A 19,491-nucleotide genomic window follows, 5' to 3' on the forward strand; every position below is an offset into this window, starting at 1 on the left:
ATTTATTTTTGCATTTAGAGAATAAATAAACTTTCAGTATTAGTGCCAGACATAGGAATTAAAAAAACCAAAGTCAAAAGTGAGAAGGATGTGTTGAACCTTTGAGAATAAATATGACTAGCTTTGGTGCATTTACTGAAAAGTTTGACTTTATTCTCAACTTTTACCTATAAATACTTCTCTCCGTCATGTTTCCCTGTAATGCCTCGCCTCAACACTTTGTGTTGATTATGTGTCATATTAATATCACCTCTCCACACATTCAGGTCCAGAAAACGCGACAGGTTCTCAGTTAGCATCTTTATTTCTCATGTCACTTTGAAAGCTTACAAGGAGCTCACATTTAACTTGGGAATCCTCCAATGACACAAGCAAAGATTATATACAGTACTATAAACTGTCAGCTATGATAAAGGAGACCAAATGTACACATTTTGTAGTTATTTCCGTAGCATATGTTTTTTTGTAAGGTATAGATTTTTTTTTTGCTCATATCCATAAAGCATTCCATATTTCCATCTTTGCAGTTATAAAAATATCAGGTATTTCTTAATTTCTTTCGATCCCTGTGTTGACAAGTGCGTCTTGATGCAACTCCTCAACATTATTGCTGCATTAGCACAGTAGTAAATTCTGCAACTCTTAAGTAAACATATATAGTAAAACATGGCTATTAGCAACTTTTTTAGGTTTTTTTTCTTCCTCTTACAGGCTTCTTTAAATACTCGACACACTTTCAAAGTGCAAAACAATAAAAAAAAAAACAAATAAACTGATCTGACGATACAAAAATAATACAACAAAAGGTGCAAATCATACTAGAAACATCTGGTGAGAGCATAAAAAGAGCGACGTGGCACTTCTAGCGCGGCGTGGAGGTGAGACACGGAACAGTCCGGGGATGGCGTTGACGTCTGCAGCTTGGCTTTGTCCCTCGCCTCCACGGGAAAAATAATGCAAAACAAAAAAATAATACTTGATATCGGCGCTCAGCCGGCCCTTTGTAAATGTCCCGGGCTCCACTCGACGGCGTCATCCCGCCGACACGGATCCACTCTGTCCTAAAAACTGACTGGTCTAACATAAGCACAGGTCGGTATCCCCCCCTCACTGTCTACACAAAAGAAATAGGAAAGGCTTCTGCCTCTAAACAAAGTACGCTTAGTATCGTCGTTAGTCCGGTGATTCAAAATGGAAGATTGGAACTCGGTCACTTCGAGAAAAAACACTTGACGAACACCGAGCGAGAGCAACGAAAACCCACGATGAAATGCCGGATGTGTGTGTGTGTGCATCTCAAAAAAAGGCAAGGCATTTCCTGTTTCGCTCTGTTTTTTTTTCTTTTCTTAAATATCTATTTTTTAAACATCACCAATATCTACAAAATGCGCGTGACCATTTTGTACACAGTGATCCATTTCCCCCCCCCGCAAAGACGACTTGTAATCACGTACAGCACGGCGCCCCCACGGCCTCCAAGTCCACTTAAAGCGCTTTACCTGAGGTTTCATTAAGAATGCTGCAAATTTGCCTGAACAGGGAGTCTTACATACGCATGCACGCACACACACGCACACACACAAACTCACACACAAACTCACACACACACTAAGATAATATCCCTGCAGGTTCATCAAGCATGCTTTTCAGAGGTTCTGGGGATATGACGCCTGCATTAAGGGGGCAATGGAGTCTCGGGGGTTTTCGGGGTGGGGGGGGGGGGGGGCGTCCCGGCTCCTTCGTTGAGCAGATTCCATGCGGAGACTCGGCGGCACGTGAGGTTGGAGCGGTCCAGCGCTTCACGCAGAGCCCAGAGTCCGTTTCACTGCTCGGGCGTTTGAGTCTCGTCCCTTTTGTGGGGCGCGTCCCCGCTGCCCCCCCGAACTTCTCCCCTCGTCAGTGGCTGGAAGGAGTGGGTTAGCCGCCACGCGCACACACGGGAGGTCAAACGAGGTCGGCTGGCGCTGAACGGCTCGACCCTGTGACCTGGCTGTGGTGTTGAGGGAGGGGCCGGGAGAGCAGGGCCGGTGACTAGGGGGAGGAGGAGGACGTCCTGCTCGTGGAGAAACTGAGAGGAGAGGGAAACAATTATTGTCTTCTACAGCTTAAAAACAAAATAATTGTACATGATAAACGGCTGTGAAGCGTCACCTCTGGAGCCGGTGGACCATGTGAGCCACCAGGGAGTCGGAGATGCTCGGGTAGGACTCCTCGGCCAGCAGGATGGCCTCCCTCAGCTCATCCAGGACCATGGGGTTCCCGTTCACCTGCTCCTGTCTCGCCTTCAGCTGCGAGCGAGAGGGCAGAGGATTTGGTCGGTGCCGATTCCAAACATTAATAACTTTAAGTGACCTCGTCGAGTCCTTACCTCAGCTAATGCCGGGGAGATGACCGTGACCAGGCTCTGTGAATAAGGCCTCTTTGGAATGTCTTTCGTCTGAGGAAAACGGGAGGAGACGAGGGAAATTAATGTAGTGCGGCTTCACCTTAGGGGGGCAATCTATTAAAATCAGGACGCGGTTCCCTAAATAACATCACAGCGTTCCCGGTCCTGAAACGGTGCACATTTAGTTGTTCTGTGGGATGAACCTGGTCTGCTGCCGCCGACTGCCCCTCCCCGTTCTGCAGCTTCTTGGGGTCTTTCTCTCGGATGGTGAAGATCCAGTCGTCGCTGCCAAAGTTGTTCCCGCCCGACGCCTGGCCGTCCTGCTCTCTGATTGGACGGACATGAAAAGAGGCGTTTGGACGTTCAGCATGATAGCATGCAAAGAAAAAGATCAAGATGACGGTGTAGTTCTGTGCCAGCGGGGGAAAAGCACACGTAAAAAGTCAAACTCACGAGTCGGATTCATCCGAACTGGACTCCGTGGTTCTCGACTGCTCGGCCTTCCACCTCTTGTACTTGTCCACCAGCTCGGTCAGGTAGGAGGTCTTTTTCGCGTGGCGCACGATCAGCTTATGCTTCAGCAGCTCTTTGGCGGTCGGTCTCTGAGGAAGAGACACGGGGGGGGGGATCAGGTTTGAGATGAGCACACGACGCAGCAGCGGACAAAAGAGACGGTACTCACGAAGCTGGGCTCTTTGTTGAGGCAGGCCTCGATGAACTCCTTGAGCGGCTTGCTGTAGCTGCCCTCCAGCGTGGGCGGGTTGTTCTTTGGGATGAGGAATAAGACCTTCATGGGGTGGAGCTCCGAGTGGGGCGGCTCGCCCTTCGCCAGCTCGATGGCCGTGATGCCCAGCGACCAGATGTCGGCCTGGAAAAGCACAGAGACGCGCGGTGAAGGAAAACATAGGCAGACACACGCTTTTATGAGGCATACACTTCATGTAGTTTGATATGAAGCCAATACACCGGACCGATTTACAGAATTCTACCACCAGGTGTCGCAGTTAACTGAAACAAAATGAGAGAGAACTTTGTGTTTTTCTCTCGTCGCCTCCACATCCAAAATGTTGTCAAACTGCCACAGGCGTTAGCTCCACTCGACTCCTCTTGATGACTGCAAACCAACATGACCAAATGTAACGCGAGTGTCGCCTCACCTTGGAGTCGTACGCCGACTGTCTGATGACCTCGGGGGCCATCCAGAAGGGCGTGCCAACAAAGGTGTTGCGTTTGATCTGGGTGTCGGTGAGCTGGCCCGCCACGCCGAAGTCCGCCAGCTTCACCTCTCCCTGCTCGGACAGCAGCACGTTGGCGGCTGTGGAGAGGGGGGAGGGGGGAGACAAGGGGAAGGATGATGTGATGCAGCTCGGAGAACACACACATACATACACACACACACCATTGGACGCCTCCGCCAGCACCATTGATCTGCAGCGCCGATATATTTCACCCGAGCGGAGAACGACTGTCAGAAGCCTTTTAGAGAAGCGCTGCAGCGTTCACCTCAATCCCCCCGATGCAACACAACCTCCATAATGAATGAAACCCGTGAGTGGACGTCAATACCATTAAGGCGCTACGTGATATTTGTGTGTGCTCCGTGATGCCAGTTTAGCCGGCTGAAAACCGGCGGCCTCTGATGGCAGCGCTCTGTCCGCCGGGCTACCTTTGATATCGCGGTGGATCTTCTTCTCAGAGTGCAGGTACTCCAGGCCCTTGAGGATCTCCCTCAGGATTGTGGCGATCTGGGTCTCGTCCAGGGTCCCGGGCTCCATCTTTAGAGGGCAAACAAACAGAGGCGAGTGAGCGGTGGGCCTCGGGGCGGATTACTACTCATTCTACAGGGCTGACAAAAAATAAGTATTTGATGATCATTTTGGAGGTACAGTGCTCCTTTATACACCACGGTGAACATGTGGATGTGCTTCATCACTCAGGAAAGGCCAAGTATCTAATGGATAGGGAGACTTTTTAAACATAGGGGTGTCGGATGTGTCGATGTGCACTTACCAAATCTAACGCCGAGCCGCCCCCTAAATACTCCATGATGATCCATAGCTTTGTGTCCTGGAGACAGAGAGAGAGGAGAAGAGGGTGAGCTGCCAGCAGTGGGATGCCATACGAGGCCAATCCCCTTTTGGTTCAGGATTAATGGGGAAAAGGTGGGCAGAGAAAGAGAAATCCGTCCGTCCTGTTTGCTCACGTGAAGGGGGAAAGTATTACAACAAGCATCACCTTGAGGTACGAGCCGTAGTACTTGGTGACGAAGGGGCTGTCGCACTGACTGAGCACGGTGATCTCCTGCTGGATGTCCTCGATCTCGTCCTCGGCCTCCTCCAGGTCTATGGTCTTGATGGCCACCACTTTCTGGGTGCGATTGTCGATGCCTTTGAACACCTCGCCGAACGAGCCCTTGCCGATGCGCTCCAGCTTGGTGAACAGCTCCTCCGGGTCGGTCTTGGTGTTCTGGCGGTGGCGGAGAGAGGGGGAACAAAGCAAGGGGGAAGTCGGAATGAAACAACAACAACAAAAGGAAAGAAAGGGAAAAGAAAAAGAGGAAAGAAAAGGGAGTGTTTGAAAAGAACTGGATGTCGGGGGAGTAAATAGGAAAACGCCAGCAGGGTGCCGTTCTTACAGGAAACATTAATTCACTCGTAACGCTTGTGTTTGTGTACACAGAGAGAAAGACACGGGAGAACCAAAGGGAAAGAGTGTGACGGTTGGATAACAGGCAGGTTAAAAGGAATTGAAATAACATAATGTGCTCCTAAAAATGACCTCTGAACAGTCGGCTGCATCTCTGGGGTTTATTGTCTTGTGTATTTGGCTATTGTTTATGAAATCATTAGCTCCTATATATTTAAATTGTTGTTCAGTCCGACCAACAGTCCTGGACCCAGTCATTCAAAGGGAAAACACAATATCACTGTTCAGCCAAAATAACTGTTGGTACCCTGAGACACAATTATAACTCATCTTGAGGAGAGGAATCGAGGATCTCGAGTGCATATATATATATATATATATATATATATATATATATATATATATATATAAGCTTACACTGTAGCAGCATGTGTATCAGATCGTTGACCAAAAAAAGAAAACCCTACTTGAGCGCTGCAGGAAGTGAACCCTCCAGAGGCTGGTATGTGGGAAACACAGGAGCAGGGCGCTGATAAAAACAACTTCCTTTCATGACCTCTTCAGAGCAGAGCCCAGGTCAATATGCCCGTTTTGCGATAGCTAAAAATGAAACAGCTGCTTGCCACAAAAAAAAAGGATCCCTTGTGTCACTGATAAAGGCCCTTTTTGGTGCTGTGAAAGAAATGTATTCAAGAGACTTCAACGGTGATTACGCAAATGGAAGGTGTGGGACAGAGGCAATAAACTGATGAGTCATATCGTCTTGCAACAATAAAATGATTTGTTTTCTGAACCAGGGTTTGAACTGAGCTCGTTATGCCAAATTAACACTGGAAAGACTCGACTTCAACTACTGAGCTAAAAAAAAACATTGCTCTTGCCTCAGTGTCCTTTTAAGAACAATCATCACCTGACTGGGAAGCAAAACTTCTTCGTGATTTATGAGGAGTTATTATGCTCTAAAATGGACTCAAGTCTTTGTTTGGTGCCCAAAGAAATCCCAGCAGTTTGTCTTGCCCCTGAAGCATCCTCTCCTAGACCCAGAGTCTCCATGCATTTACCTCCAAAGCAGAGAAATCTGCTAAAGAGCCTGCACAAGGGAAATAATCTGGTGCATGAGGCAGTTTACATTAGGAACAATTATCTCCCCAACACAATTATCCCCTATAGGCAAATTCCTAAAGATAGCAGCAGAGGTTGGACCGAGGTGCGTGCGCTTCATAGTTTCTCTGTGCAGGAGATCTGCACAGAGAAAGCTGAAATATTGGAATGTTGCGTTCAATATGCGCATCCTTCAGTTGCACAGATGTGGCATTCAATGGCACAAGGACAATACACTAATGACGCAAATTAACTGTGCTATGTTGTCCGGCATCTCACTCACACACACACACACACACACACACACACACAGAGTTTATATTATGGACTCATGCTTAGGTTGTTTAATATTTAACGTCTTTCGATAAATGTCGGTGCACTTCCTGGTCATTGCAGCATCAACATGGGTGCATTATGAGCTGTATACGTTTTCCTTTCTGACGAGGTGAAAGTGAACGTTACCCGGGATGCCCAAAGTCACACAGGGTGGTCGGGAAGCGGGGACGGGTCGGGTGAAACCCGCAGCGGGGTGTCGGACAAGTGTACATTGTGTTCTGGCAGTGACCTCGACTACCTATTACAGGGGCGAGTTAAAAAGACGTCTGGCTTACCTGCATCCCCGGCAGGTTGCTCTGAACAGGAGAATGGGCCATGGTGCTGTCGGCCGGCTGGGTTCGCGCCTCGTCCAACAACGCGGGGCTGGCGTCTCCTCGGCTCGGCTTGTGTTTACAGTCCCGGCTGCGGTTGTACCGTTAATGTCAGCAATCCTCCCGAACACCTGGTGACACAGGCCCCCACTGAGACCCGCTCCAGGTACTTTATTTAGAGAAAAAGACGCCCCCCCACCACCCACACACACCCTTTCCTGTGCGGTAACGACCCCCAAGTCATCCAAAACAGCTGAGCAAGCTAACAGACGTTCGCTAACGCTAAAAATCCGCAACGTTAGTCCACTAGCCGAGCTGGCGACGCGCTAAAACTGGTGCACTGAATCCGGTTCTCCCACTCGGGGGAGGAAGTTGTCCCGCTGCGTCGCATTTTTAATTATCAGACGCGAAAGGAGTGGCAACAAAAGCCGTATTTTTAAACGACCCAACTGTCACTCGCTGGCCCGTATTCTCTCGCTGGCGGTGTTGTCAGCTAGCTAGCATGGTTAGCTCGTTAGCTAGCTAGCCAACGCAGACAACCCGACATGACGTTCCGTCCGCGAGCTCGGAGCGCGACGTGTCCGCATGCCGCAAACGTCCCCCACAGGACGGAGGCTCGAATACACCGACACCACCGCCTTCTGTTTTTTGTTATCTTTGCTCTAACTCGCCGTCGGCAGCTCTACAGGTCGGGCATCTGCGGCAAGGATAGCTCGCCCGTGTTTTTGTTTCCCCCCTCACTTTCGTCCCGTACTCTCGGCCATCTTGTCGGTGCTGTGACGCCTGGCTGGGCGGATCCGGATCGACAACAACGTTTCTCCCTCGCCGGTGTATGATGCCAGGTGGACGGACCGAGGTAAAAAGTTTTGGGGGAGAATCGGTGATACTTTGAGAGATATATGTTAAATACTTTGGATGTGGCTGTCAGGCTCAGAATCCATTCATGAGAAAACTCGGCAACAGCAATTTGAGTTGATTTTGGTCCACAGAGACAGAAAGAAAACTTGTTTTTATTAATAAGCTAATTCATAAACCACCTTTACATAGCAGCGTACTGTATAGAAGAATAATTTTTGATCAAATCCCTTTCCAGTTATTAAGGACCATAATAAAGCCCATCAATGGCACCTGGCAACCTCTACTATTGACACTGCCAATCACCCTAAAAACCCCTTTTTTAATTATTAAACCCCACGTTAATCTAGTAACGCCACATTCACTACGCAGTCCTCTGTGATACTTAAGGTATTACCGTGCACAATTTAATTGCGTTAACACAATTGCATTGGGAGCATATCTAAACTAATGACTCTCCTCACCGATGCCATTTGCGGCGCTAATTGACTCTAATTGTCGTGGCGTTTCGCGTGTCTCGCCACAGGGGGGCGCCAGTGCACCAGTCTTTTCCCGCAGCATCAGCAGCAGCATCCTTGTGTAATCCGGACGTGGATGCTGGTGCACCATCGCGTGCTCTCTGCGGCGAGAGCCAAATGCACGGGGTGGCCGCTGCATTACTGCAGCCGGTGGTATTTGTTGCTGCCCAAGAACACCAACGATGCTACATCATATAGCATATTTAAATAGCTGAAGCAGGCCTTCTGGTCATAAAGGCGGTGTGTTCTAACAAAGGGACCAGCGTGGACAACATGTGGGTCCCTTATACATCAAGAAGGCATATTGCAAGCTCGTTATTGCTGCTGCCTTTAAACTTGAGACAAAGATGCCCTACATAAATATGTAAATAAGAAAATGGATGGAACGCCATGTCGCTCAAAATTCAAAATCGCCCCTATTAAAAAAAATGGTTGAACGTGTGTCTGTTTGTGTGGCTTATTGGCATTCCTTGGCGAAAAGCACGCGTGCACAGCGGCTCCCGCGTCTCCTACACACTCACACTCGTGCGCCTCCTCGTCCGGAGGGTCCAACGTGCGTTAATCGGAAGCGCTGCCTCCTCCTTCATGCGTAAACGATGCGGGGCAGGACGGGAATGCTGCGCTACTACCTCCATTTGAGAATCCCCGGCCGGTGAATGTGAGCTTGTGGTGGCGGCGGTGGCGGCGGCGGGGGGAAGGAAGACGCACTTTATTTTTTTAAAGATAATAAGAATAAAAAAAGACAAGAAAACGTCTTCAACCAGCGTTTGACAGAAGCGGAGTAGCGCGTCACGACTCGTCAGTCGAGGAGCCGAGGAGGAGAAGAAGATGGACATCACGGATCAAGGAGCTCAAATGGAGCCGCTTTTACCCACGGTGAGTCCACGCTATCGTGTTTACGTTCAATTACACTCTTTACACATCTGACCTGAATGGCACAGTTGGTCGCAGCGTCTCTGGAGGAACTAAACAGCTGTGTGTGTGTGAGGGGAATGGACATGAGACGTCCCATCGGTGTGGACATTTTCAAATTTAATATAAAAAAAAACAAGCAAATGCTCCACATTTATGGCGATAGTGGAGCGTGAGTCGATGTTCACTTCTCACATCCATGTCTTTGGACACACAAAAGACGGCCGTGCTGAGCCGCACAGGTTGGCACGGTGTTCCACAGCAGACACACACACATCCATGTTGTATACCGTGTGGCCTTTCAGACACATCACGCGGGCACATCGACCCAGTTTTTTTAAATTGTCTGTCTGAAACCTGCTGCATCTTTATGAGGACTGCGGGTCTGAGGCGGACCTGTGAGGGGGGGGATGCGGTGCGTGCCAGAATCATGTTGGATGGAAACCAGCTCACCATCTTTTCTATCTTCACCTGGATTATTCCGATTTATTCATAAGCCCATTGGGGCCTGTGTGGAGGCTACGCACTTTTCAGAGCAGGGCAAAAAAACAAATATGTTATGAATAAAAAAAATAAATAATCAGATTATTTGTCATCGTGTAAATCCCCATCCATCAAATGGAGAGTTGGCGGGTGGAGTGTGGCAGGAAAACATAAGGGGTCCAATCTGTGTGTGTGTGTGTGTGTGTGTGTGTGTGTGTGTGTGTGTGTGTGTGTGTGTGTGTGTGTTTGTGTGTGTGTGTGTGTGTGTGTGTGTGTGTGTGGGTCTGAGGCCACCGGAGCCCACTTACAGAAGAAGGGCTCCATGGGGCCCTCAAACGTAACATGTCAAGTCACTTGAAGGCAGCCTCTCATTAGCATTCAAGTGAGACTGTGCTGAGAAAGGGGAAAGATAAAGCTGTATATATATATTTGCGTAATCACTGTTTAAGTATATATATATATATATATATATATATATATATATATATATATATATATATATATATATATATATATATATATATATATATATATAGTAGCAGCGATTTCTCTGAATCCATACTCTTCTTGTTAGTTGTGGACGTGTTACACAAGAGGTCTATAGCTTTTCCGGAGCTCACGGCGTACAGTGGAGTCGGATGGGGTTGATGTGGGATGGAGGGGGCTGCTCTGCCCCCCCCTCCATCCTCTCCATCCCCTCCACCCCCTGCAGTCTCGATGCGGTTCTCTGTCGTAACTCACTGCTGCTTCTCCATCCATGTCCCTCTCCCTGCCTGCGCAGCAAGCGGATGCGTTGTCATGGTTTTGCAGGACGTATGAGTATGTGAGGTGTATTTCAGGGCCATCTCTGTACAAAAACACGAGCGGAACAGGTTCCCAACGGTGAAAGCAACAGCGTATGTTCCATTTGGAGCCGGATGGCCTCATTGTCAGACCCATATCTCTTACTTGTTGGGACTCTTGCGTTCACTACATGAGGTATACATGCTGTGTTTTGTCCTGTTGACTCATTTCTTTATGTTTTTTTTCTTGCAGGAGCAAAGTCCCCAAGAAAACAAAGACGTGGTGAGTACACCTCTCGTCTGGGACGAGAGAAAAACAAATGTCACATCGATTGGCTCAGTTGTAACCCGCGATAACTCTGTTTGATACACTTGTTAGAAAACAGTAAATCAGGGACTGTAAAGGCCAACATGATGAAAGGTTAGGTAAGTATTCTAAACAATGACTCAGAAACTGTGTTTCTCCATGAATAATCACACTAAAGCACCGAAGATCTTCTGTTTACCGGAGATGTGAGGAGGAGGCAGCCCTAAATCCCTCAGATTAAGTCAGAGGTTCCAAACTTTATTGGATTTTGACCCCCAAATCCAAAAATCTGTGTCAAATTGGGCCCCAATATGTGTTTGAGATGTTAGCGAGTCCCTCAAAGATACACACCTTTTCATTTAAATACCTGTGCGAGGTCCTACTACTTCACCGAGGCCCACTTAAAGGGCCGGTGTGTATAATCACCTGAACCAAGGAGCAGTTTCTTTAACGCCGAACGAGCTCGTTTAAGCTGCAGATGCAGTCCGCCATGTTTCACAAGTTTTTTTTAAAGTAAAAGATTAGCCAGATTTCCTCCAGGCTGCTCCCGATGTTGATCACAATTTACTGTTAATCCATGTTTTCTATAATCTGTAATCTACAGTAATGTTGCACAGCTGTCTTTGGTTTCTAACTTTCATTAGCCAGCTTGTTTAGCAGATGTTGCATATTTCTAGATCACAATTGTCACACTTGTGACGGAGCATCTGGCAGCCATGCTGGGCAAATAAATAAATAATAATAATAGATGATTGGAGCGAAGTGCAACTGCTTTGAGGGACTCACCGGACGGGAGACAATTGAGCCAGTCGTGGAGAAGAGTTTGGATGCAGGTCATCTGCTCTGAGAAAATATTGCTTATGCAACCGTTGGGCCGTGAGCCAGACTGAGGACAAGACCGAGCACAAAGTGTCTGCCAGTGGCAGCGGCGGAGAATCCTCCACTTAATAATACTCCACGTGTTCCCGTTCGGACCTTCAGGACTTCCTCTTTCCTAAATGCCGTGAGGAGACGTTGATGTTTGCCGCCTTTTGTCGTATGATCGCCCCGAGGTCTGTCGTTTGATCGCTGGAATTTGACGGTTATGAATAGAAAACATGCAAACACGAGTTCAGTATCTTTTTAATGAATGCAACACAAGATGAACTTTTCCTCATTCACCTCATTGTTAGATCTGATTAATGATACAATGTGGTAGCAATGTTTGCTTAATGTTAGATGAATGCAACCAGTTGAACCATTTTATATTGAAACAAATGTTTTGTGCTGGATTTAATATAATAGTTTGGGGAGTAGTTTGCAAGCTTAACTGTGTTTGGTGGCGTGAGATTCAACTGATCTTTAACACGTAGTTTAGCACTTTGGTAAATCCGCACGTTCCCTTTCTGGCCGAGGGTTGGACGCCACTCTTGCGTCTCCTGATAGAGCTTGCAGGTTTTGTTCAGCAAGGTAATCCTCACAAAGGAAACCCACTTTTGGGATTGTTGAAGCGCGAATGCAATCAGCAGAAGTGAAACGCCAACGTTGGGTTGTCAACAAACGAGCCCTCTGGCTAGTTTGACGAGTACAAACACAACGTGGCTGTAAAGGCCAACGAGTGATGAGGTTTAGAGCCCAACTTTTGAACAATACGCTCTCTTATTAACCACAGACTTTATATCAGGCATCTAAGCAAACACTGACTTCGAGATGAGGGAACAAGACGTGCAAAAATAAATGTTGAATCCTTCTTGCGCCTCTCTATTATTAAGAAATAAGGTGTAAAGTTGTCAAGCGGCATCAAATACACAGTGAGGGTCACAGTTTGTCCATGAATACACAGTCCTGACCCCGTTGACCCCTGTGTCCTGCTCCCTAACTGCTGTAGAGCAAATCCAGGCTGTCGTCGTGTTCACCGGCTGTAACGTTATTAGTGACATCCACAACCCCTGATTGTCATCACTTCAGGCGGCGCTGCTCAGCCGGCGGCGTAGCGCTCGCCTCACATCTGATCATGTGCCGTACGGTCACATAGATAAACCTCTTCGCTTTGGTCTCCCCCCCCCCATGCGAACCGCTTCTTGACCTGCACTCCTGATGCTGGATCTGACTTGGACTCCTCGTCACAGCCCTGATGTAACAGCGGCCCCGTTTGCCAAGAAGCGCCGTCCGGCTCGGAGGCCGGCTGATTGTTCGGCGGATGCTTGTTCGGCCGAGCGTGCCGATCCACTCGGCGGGCGAGGAAGGCCTTCGCCCCCCGAGCGCCGCGCACCTCTCCGCGGTTAATTATAGCCGAGTCGGCGGGGAGGGAGGTGAAGAGGGCAAGGAGGTACAGAGCCGGGTGGAGACTGTGAGAGGCAGATGGCGAGATGACGATCGAGAGAAAGGTGTATGGAACATTTGATCACGGTCTGATCCTCACCTGTGAGCACCTTCTCTGTGAACCTCAAAGGACGGCGTTGTTGGAACCTGACAGGCGGTCCCGCGGCAATACGCCCGCTCCTCCGGATCCGTTTCCAGCGCGCCTCGTGCCACAGTTTCCGCTGACGATGCACTACAGCCGGAGAGCTGTAGTGCATCTTCACCCCCCCCCCCCTCCTCCTCCTGCAGGTACCCCGTGCAGACACTTGCGCTTAAAGATGCACACACTGTATTCAGCGACACTGCAATGCTCGCTTCTTGCCCGACGGGAGGTGCTCAGCCGCCGGGTGCGATGGCAGGACGCCGTTATTTGACTCCCTGCGACCCGAGGCTCCCTCTTAGGTAACAGAGCCAGCAGAGCTACGAGGCTCAGCAGAGCAGAAGCATCCGTGATGTCAGAGCGCTAATCTCTCTGGGGAGGAGGGAGGGGAGGATTGGCGGATGGACGCTTGTCAGAAACATTTGATGCAGCCCTGGATGAAAGCAGTCGGGAGGCAGAGTCTGAGCCGTGCCGAGCTCGCTGCTTTTTGGTTTCCACGCCGTCTTCTCGTCGGAGTTTTCCAGAGCCAGGACGCTGCCATGTTCCCGCACGGGAGGACCGTCCGAGGAGAGAGCGTCTAAGGAGGGGAAGAGGAGAGGGAGAGTTTCTTTTTTCTTTTTTTTTCGACCGACAGCCCAACAGCTGATCGTCGCCTCTGCTGTTCTCTCTGACTTTCACACGCACTGCGCTCTCGGTCCAGTGTGGGGCTCCGGCCCTGAGCCCTCTGCCTCTCGTCTTTCCGTCGCCGCCGCAAGCGCAAGGGGGAGTTGGCGGGCGTCCTGCCCCCGACCTCACAGGAGGCACGCCATGCTCTCCGTGGACCACAACAGAGGATTTATCAATCAGGTAAGGTCACTCTGATCTTGCCGAGCATTTCATCGACTCTGCTGTCGATGTATTCTCAAAAAGCTTCGCGGTTCGATCGCTCCGTTTTTCGCCGGCTGCTCGATGTCGCTGCGCGTCTAGTTGACAGGCAGGGAAGCCGGTGATGCTGCCGTGCAGGCGAAAAGGTCCCGGGGAGGTTGGCTGACAGATGGGGCTGTCAATTCTGGGGCGAGAGAGGAGCTTATACCCGCTGTACTGACCCCGGTGATCTGTGAGGCAGAGAAACCGAACAAAAGCCGGGAGCTGCAGGATTTGTCTGCGTTTGAGCACGCACACGTCCCTTCTTCCTGCTGTTTTTCCTTTTTTTTGTGTGTGTGGTGCTTTGAGGACATGCAAGAAAGTTTGAGTCCAAGTAGATTTGAACTCTTTGTGGAGGGCAGCGCTCACACTTCTTACTCCCCACCTTGTCGTCCCCCGTCCGACAAGGTCGGAGAGAAATTGACGATGCGGAGATGTTCCCAGCGAGCGTGGCGTGTTCCTCCTCTGCTCCCGTGGTGCTGCCCACTGCCATCTGTAGGGATGAAAACCATGACAACAGAAGCTGTCGGCCAATCGCGCGGCTCGTGCGGCAGCCGATAATCCATCTCCCCTCTTAGCTAGCTAGGAGCTACAGAGTCACTCCGGCACAGATTGAAAGTAAACAGATTTTAAATTCAGACCCAGTGTTTATGGATTTTGTAGGAAAACACCACCTGCTTGGCTTTCCGTGGCGCTTTCAATGCAGCGTACTACATCTTACATCTAGAGTACGGCTCGTGGCCTAGATCTAGAGGTAATGGAAACGATCTTCATCCCTGCTGTTGTGAGAACCTCGTGAGAGCGTCCCGGAAGAACAGAGAAACAAGGTCACATATCTGCTTCCCCGAGAACGACGTGATAATGCACACAGAGTCCTGGGGAAGAGCTTGTTAGAATAAATACATCTGTGGTGTATGTATTTATAATGGAATAGAAGATCTGGCGTCGACATATCCTCTCTGTTGTTTTATATCACTGGACAGTTGTGGCGTTATTTTCTTTCCCATCACGTCTTTTTAATCCCCACCGCGCCGCTAGATCTCACTGTCTGAAAGAAAAATTACTTAAATTGTCGTTTTTCCAGACTAATCCGTCTTCTCTTGTCTCTCGTGAATGTATATGTCGTCTGAAAGCACTTTTCAACCTCACATCAATCAGCCGGGCTCTCGCCAAATACATGTGATGTGGTATTTGAGAGCTACATTTGGAGCAGGAGTATTTATCTTTGTGTAATATGGACTCAGTATTCCAACAAATTTCAATATTCACATGTTCTCATCTTACATGACGCTTTAAAAACGTGTGATTTTAAGTGGCAGTTAATCTATAGCACTTATCTATTAAATCAGGGACCATCTTTCTGCATGTGTGTGTGTCTCTACTGCCGTTCGGTCGAGATATTCCATATGAATGTTATTTACCAATAACCAGCACCCGGGGCGTATAGACGGCTATACCACAGCTCATTGGCTGCACTTCACTTCACTGGTGGATGCTGGATATGCCATCATGGGGATCAATTTCTGTAGACTAGTTCCCTCCAGAGCCACAGGAGACATTAAGAAACCGTCGGCGTGGGCCGTGTCATCCTCCTCGCCACGTGCAAACTTCCTCCTTTTTAAATTCAAAACGCTGTTGAAGGTCAGTGAAAGTGCACTCAGACAATTCCTACGCTGATTTCAAATGGCATCAATCAACAAAGTCATCCCTCCCATCGATTACTAGGACAGCAGCTCCGGGCTGTGTTCACTGCCACCACAAGCCAGATTACACCCGCTTGCTGGATCGCAGCCAGTGGCAGGGTGGTCTACATGAGAGCAGTTAAAGTCAGGAGTCAGTAACTAACTGTAAGAGGTGAGTCTCGGTAGAGGATGTCCAGGTCACTTTCACTGTTTATTTTTGGACTCGTATGATATCAAAATACCCCACAAGATGTTGTGTATAGAAGCTTTTTGTGCCCTCCCTCCGCCCCTTCCCTTCCTCTCGCACAAAAGCCAGGGCGTTGGCTTTTTTTTTTGGGTCAATCACTCGATCCTCCTCGGGCTCCGTTTAACAATGTCAGGCATGAAACTCATCAGGAAGAGTGGACCGCACACGCAGCAGCAGCAGCAGCAGCAGCCGGGCGAAGAGGAACCAGGTGTTGAGAGGCTGGCGGATGAAATGGTGGAGAAACGCTCTCCTCATCTCTTGTGGGCTGAATCCGGATGCCCCCCCCCCCGTCTGAGAATGCAATTTCAAAGTGCAGAGTGATTATCAAGTCTGCTGGAAACGGACTTGTTGCACACTTACACACACACACACACAGCTTGTTTCTGACCCTGTGCATGGCCTCACCTGCTTGTGAACATGTAACTATAGATCCAGTACTTCACCTGGGGACACTAGTGGTACTCCTTTTTAAGGGACATGTCTATTTGTAGTAAAACCTGCTGTTTTGGGTTTTGTTGCGTACACATCTCGAGGGCGTGCAAAGTAAATTGGGTTTAAACATATTTTCTCAAATCATCGCCTTGCTACGAGCGATGGTGTCGTGTACGTGATCACTCAGTTAACATTTTACACACTGTACCTCCCAGTCAGGACTCGGCAGCTTTGAGTTTTATCTTTTAATTGTTGCTTATTCAGCTCATGAAATACATTTAAGACCAGTTTTAAGGGTCTTTCATTAAAACATTGGTGCGTTTTGTGAAGTTTGAATGAACGGGAACAACAGCATGTGTAGTGTAGTCTTCACATATGTCAGATGTACGGCATCAATCTGTTAGCTAACAGTAGCCCCGACATTTATATTCCTTCTTACTCTGAAGTAACATGGCATTGCTTTAATGCATACATTAATAAAATGGGATGTTCAGGATTAAAGACTCCTCACATGCATGCAACTAACCACCCACACTGAACCCATGTGAGTGCAGGATATTCAACCTATACGCCGCACATCAACCCATATGTGCATTGAATCGAAATCAGATAGAATTCAATGTCGCGCATTTTCAAGGTCGTGATGCTCCACTTACCCTCCCTGCATGAGTGCTCGCCGCGCACACACATGAACACACGCCCTCTTAACACACAGTGACATTAGAACATCCCTTGGTCCTCGTTGGTGTCCGGGGCCCTGAAGCCCCCCCCCCCCCCTCGTGTCCAGCTCTCTTTTCCACATGGCTCCGCCCCCATCACGCCACCGCCTGCAGAGGAACTGGGTGCATTCGCCCAATGCACGCTGGTGTGTGTGTCTGTATGTGTGTGTACAGTGCATGTGCCACCCCGCAGAGTTGATTATTGCGTGTGGAAGGTGTACACAAACGCATCAATAACCAGTGAAGGAAAGAGGCTTACGGTGGAAAAAACAATGCGGGGACAAACGTGGACACGATGTGTTCATGGTGTTAGCGTGTTTCTATTCATCATGCCGGTCACATGTCTGCCCCTCCTCCTCCTCTTCCCATCCCGACTCCCCTGGCGTCTCGGTCACGTGCTCCCCCCTCCCTCCCTCTCCTCCCTCTCTCCGCGAAGCCTTCATCAGCGACCAGCGGGCCGAACGGAGAAACGGCTCATTTAATTCTCTCCACCACGCAGGGCCCTCCATCACTGATCCCGTGGTCAGAGACAAGGCTTTATCCCGCCATAAAGGCCGGCAGATTAATCTCAACCCAGATTGGCGAGCGGAGATGCGAGTCTCTCTCGGCTGGTCTGGGGTCAGCGTCACGAGGTAGCGTCTATATATAGTAGCAGGGACCTGCAGGCTGGAGATTCTGAGTGTATACATCAGGAAACTGTCATCGGATAGGACTGAAAACAACGACGTTCATAAGGAAGTGCCATTGAGATCGAGACCCGCCTAAAAACCAACACCAAATGACATCATTCAGTCACACAAAGCAATTATCACGCATACATATTATTCAGCAGGTCAGTAGTAGTAGAAACCAGCGAACCTGTGATGTCATGTCGCGCCTTTTGTGCACCACTGATGACCTCTGACCTTTTCATATAACTCACAGCAGTGAGCGCAGTAGCTGCCCTTCAATCAGAGCATCGGCAGTTCGATCCCTGGCTCCGCGAGTCCATGTCGATTTGTCCTTGAGCGAGACACTTAACCCTTAATTGCTCCCGTAGCTGTGTGTGAATGGGTGTGAATGTTAACTAGTCCTGACGGGCAGGTGGCGTTTCCCATCAGCGTATGAATGGGTGAATGATGTCACTTTGAGTGTTCGGAAGACTAGAAAAGTGCGATACAAGTACAGTACGTACAGTATATCCTGATCTCTATCTGGTGTTCTCACCATGTCATCACTTAAACACAAGTTAAAGCTATTTTCACATATTTCTGTGTCTAAATACGGACAACACTATTTTAAATTGCTCCGGGTTCAAATGAAAGTCACCGGCAAAGTGTCGGACAACTTTATGGAAAAGACCCTTCAGAGAAATACCTTGTTTTTCTTGACCTTTTGCTCGATACAGTCTGTTCGTCATTGCGTGAAACCCGAATCTCAGGAGATGTGACTGGATCCGAACGGTGGACTTTGGCAGATGGCGACACTGGCTAGACATGTATTTAAATAGACAGGAGGTTACACAAAGTTTGACTCCCCATCCTCTTGCCATCACGCGATACTCACGATATACTGGGGCTTTCTGAGTTGCGTAATGTGTGTGTTTTAGATGTGTGTAGTGATCACGGGACGGGGATCCACAGTGTGTGACCGAGACTGAGGGGGTTTCCCTGATGTCCCTGCAGGGGCCGACTCGCCCTGCTCCTCTCACAGGCTCATGAGAATGTTGTGTTTTTGTGAAGCTACTACGAGGAAGTGTCACGTTGATTCTGGCGGTCCCTGTGGACAAAAGCGGTAGTGTTACCGAGCGCCAGAGACCCTTTAAGACCCGTTTAACTGCCGTTGGGATGCCATCTCTTTGTCTGGAGTGCTGATTGTGTGGCTCCTCTCACAGTGCGGACAGTGTGCTGCGATCGGTCTCGAGTGTGAGGAGGGTTGGATCGGAGGGAATTGTAATGCGGAGGCACGGGGTAATGACAAAATGAACACATTACGAGAACACCCGGGCATTTCAGATTACCATTAACCATCTGTCAGGGGAAATCTAGGGAAGTCTGTCTCCAGGGACTCGACCAACCGGGCTTCTGTTTTTGCGCGTCCACGAGAGCATTTGCTGTCCCTCTGTACAGTAAGCCCGCCATGTCAGCGCCCAGCATCTGTCAACACGCATCTTTCATGCTTTGGCTCGTCTCTCACGTGGTTGTCCATGTGTTTCTGTGTGTGTGTGTGCGTGTCTCTCGAGTGTTGTACCACCAGTGTTCTTGCTTAATCTCCCTGGATCAGAGACTCATGGGCGACATCGGCCACATCCAGCTTGTCACAATACCGAACGGCACAAGCCTTCCGTGTTGATAATAGTTTGACGTTGGTATTCATAGTGTCATGTAGCTCTCTGGTTTTGTGGAGCGGGATACACAAATTATTTTTCGAGGCTTTTTGTTGCAGCAAAAAT

At 49.0% G+C, this 19,491-nt stretch overlaps 2 protein-coding genes across 4 annotated transcripts in view; one reads left to right on the plus strand and one right to left on the minus strand.

Moving 5' to 3' along the window:
* Positions 1-285: 285 nt before the first annotated feature.
* On the minus strand, positions 286-7,683 carry stk24b (serine/threonine kinase 24b (STE20 homolog, yeast)). The gene is made up of 11 exons (XM_068590339.1): positions 6,745-7,683; positions 4,622-4,852; positions 4,397-4,453; positions 4,053-4,161; positions 3,544-3,701; positions 3,069-3,254; positions 2,840-2,988; positions 2,590-2,713; positions 2,369-2,437; positions 2,152-2,288; positions 286-2,068 (listed from the first exon to the last, which is right to left on the minus strand). The coding sequence occupies exons 1-11, from the start codon at positions 6,784-6,786 to the stop codon at positions 2,032-2,034; spliced, it is 1,299 nt and encodes a 432-aa protein (XP_068446440.1). The 5' UTR covers positions 6,787-7,683; the 3' UTR covers positions 286-2,031.
* Positions 7,030-19,491, plus strand: part of LOC137793905 (sodium-driven chloride bicarbonate exchanger-like) — a 34,780-nt gene continuing 22,318 nt past the window's right edge. For 2 of the 3 annotated variants that reach the window (XM_068590336.1, XM_068590337.1), the window contains exons 1-2: positions 7,036-9,029; positions 10,584-10,613. In XM_068590336.1, coding sequence (XP_068446437.1) covers positions 8,982-9,029; positions 10,584-10,613 — 78 coding nt within the window. In that variant the 5' untranslated portion in view covers positions 7,036-8,981. Of the gene's footprint in view, positions 9,030-10,583; positions 10,614-19,491 lie in introns of all 3 variants that reach the window. The other variant, XM_068590338.1, reaches the window with a different exon arrangement.

The sequence above is a fragment of the Clinocottus analis genome, unplaced genomic scaffold (assembly GCF_023055335.1).
Source record: "Clinocottus analis isolate CAN_PGR_092001 unplaced genomic scaffold, fCliAna1.0.p SCAF_24, whole genome shotgun sequence".
NCBI classification, from domain to species: domain Eukaryota; kingdom Metazoa; phylum Chordata; class Actinopteri; order Perciformes; family Cottidae; genus Clinocottus; species Clinocottus analis.

Bases quoted from the DNA above. Each gene is read 5' to 3' on its own strand.
- stk24b (XM_068590339.1), bottom strand. From the start codon at position 6,786: ATGGCCCATTCTCCTGTTCAGAGCAACCTGCCGGGGATGCAG. The intron at 4,853-6,744 runs GTAAGCCAGACG...CGCCACCGCCAG, and splicing joins GCAACCTGCCGGGGATGCAG to AACACCAAGACCGACCCGGA. The intron at 3,702-4,052 runs GTAGCCCGGCGG...CCCTCTCCACAG, and splicing joins GATCCACCGCGATATCAAAG to CCGCCAACGTGCTGCTGTCC.